Source organism: Camelina sativa, chromosome 16 (genome assembly GCF_000633955.1).
Source record: "Camelina sativa cultivar DH55 chromosome 16, Cs, whole genome shotgun sequence".
Taxonomy (NCBI): domain Eukaryota; kingdom Viridiplantae; phylum Streptophyta; class Magnoliopsida; order Brassicales; family Brassicaceae; genus Camelina; species Camelina sativa.
Window position 1 is genome coordinate 5,355,424 of NC_025700.1, and position 982 is coordinate 5,356,405.

General features: G+C 48.0%; 1 protein-coding gene across 2 annotated transcripts in view; it reads left to right on the forward strand.

The window, feature by feature from the left end:
• Positions 1-982, forward strand: part of LOC104749865 (cation/H(+) symporter 13-like) — a 12,686-nt gene that overhangs the window by 7,571 nt on the left and 4,133 nt on the right. The window contains exon 3 of one of the 2 annotated variants that reach the window (XM_010471578.2): positions 499-932. In XM_010471578.2, the coding sequence (XP_010469880.2) occupies positions 499-932 (434 nt within the window). Of the gene's footprint in view, positions 1-443; positions 933-982 lie in introns of both variants that reach the window. The other variant, XM_019238090.1, reaches the window with a different exon arrangement.

Below are 982 nucleotides of genomic sequence, written 5' to 3' on the forward strand. Positions count from 1 at the left end.
GTGGCTAGCCTTAGCGGAGAGGCTATGGGGGTCCACGCTGCGTTTGGAGCGTTTTGGTTTGGTGTTTCGCTACCTGATGGTCCGCCTTTAGGCACGGAACTTGCTGCCAAACTCGAGATATTTGCTTCGAATTTGTTCCTCCCATGTTTCATCGCTATTAGTGGGTTGCAAACTAATTTCTTTGAGATCACAGAGAGCCATGAGAACCATGTGGTAATGGTTGAGGTCATTCTCTTGATCACTTACGGGTGCAAGTTCCTTGGTACCGCGGCTGCGTCTGCTTACTGCAAANCTTCCCTTTCTCCCTTGGCAGCCTCACGGTTATGTTCTTTAGTAAAACTTTGGGACTTCCCAGCGACGTGGTTAGCTGTACAAGCAGCGCCATATCCTTGAGCTCGATGACTTCATTCCCGGTTACAACCACGGTCTTAGCAGAACTTAACATCCTTAACTCCGAGTTAGGACGATTAGCCACTCACTGCTCAATGGTCTGCGAAGTTTGTAGCTGGTTCGTCGCTCTCGCGTTTAATATCTACACGCGTGAGCGGACTATGAATAGCTTTTGCGCGCTTTTGATGATCGTTCTTCTTCTTTTGGTGATTCATTTCCTCTTTAGACCTTTGATAGTATGGCTCACCGAGAGGAAAACCAAATCAACGAATAATAAAGACGTAGTTCCGTTCTACCCGGTCCTCTTTCTTTTATCTGTGGCTAGCCTTAGCGGAGAGGCTATGGGGGTCCACGCTGCGTTTGGAGCGTTTTGGTTTGGTGTTTCGCTACCTGATGGTCCGCCTTTAGGCACGGAACTTGCTGCCAAACTCGAGATATTTGCTTCGAATTTGTTCCTCCCATGTTTCATCGCTATTAGTGGGTTGCAAACTAATTTCTTTGAGATCACAGAGAGCCATGAGCACCATGTGGTAATGGTTGAGGTCATTCTCTTGATCACTTACGGGTGCAAGTTCCTTGGTACCGCGGCTGC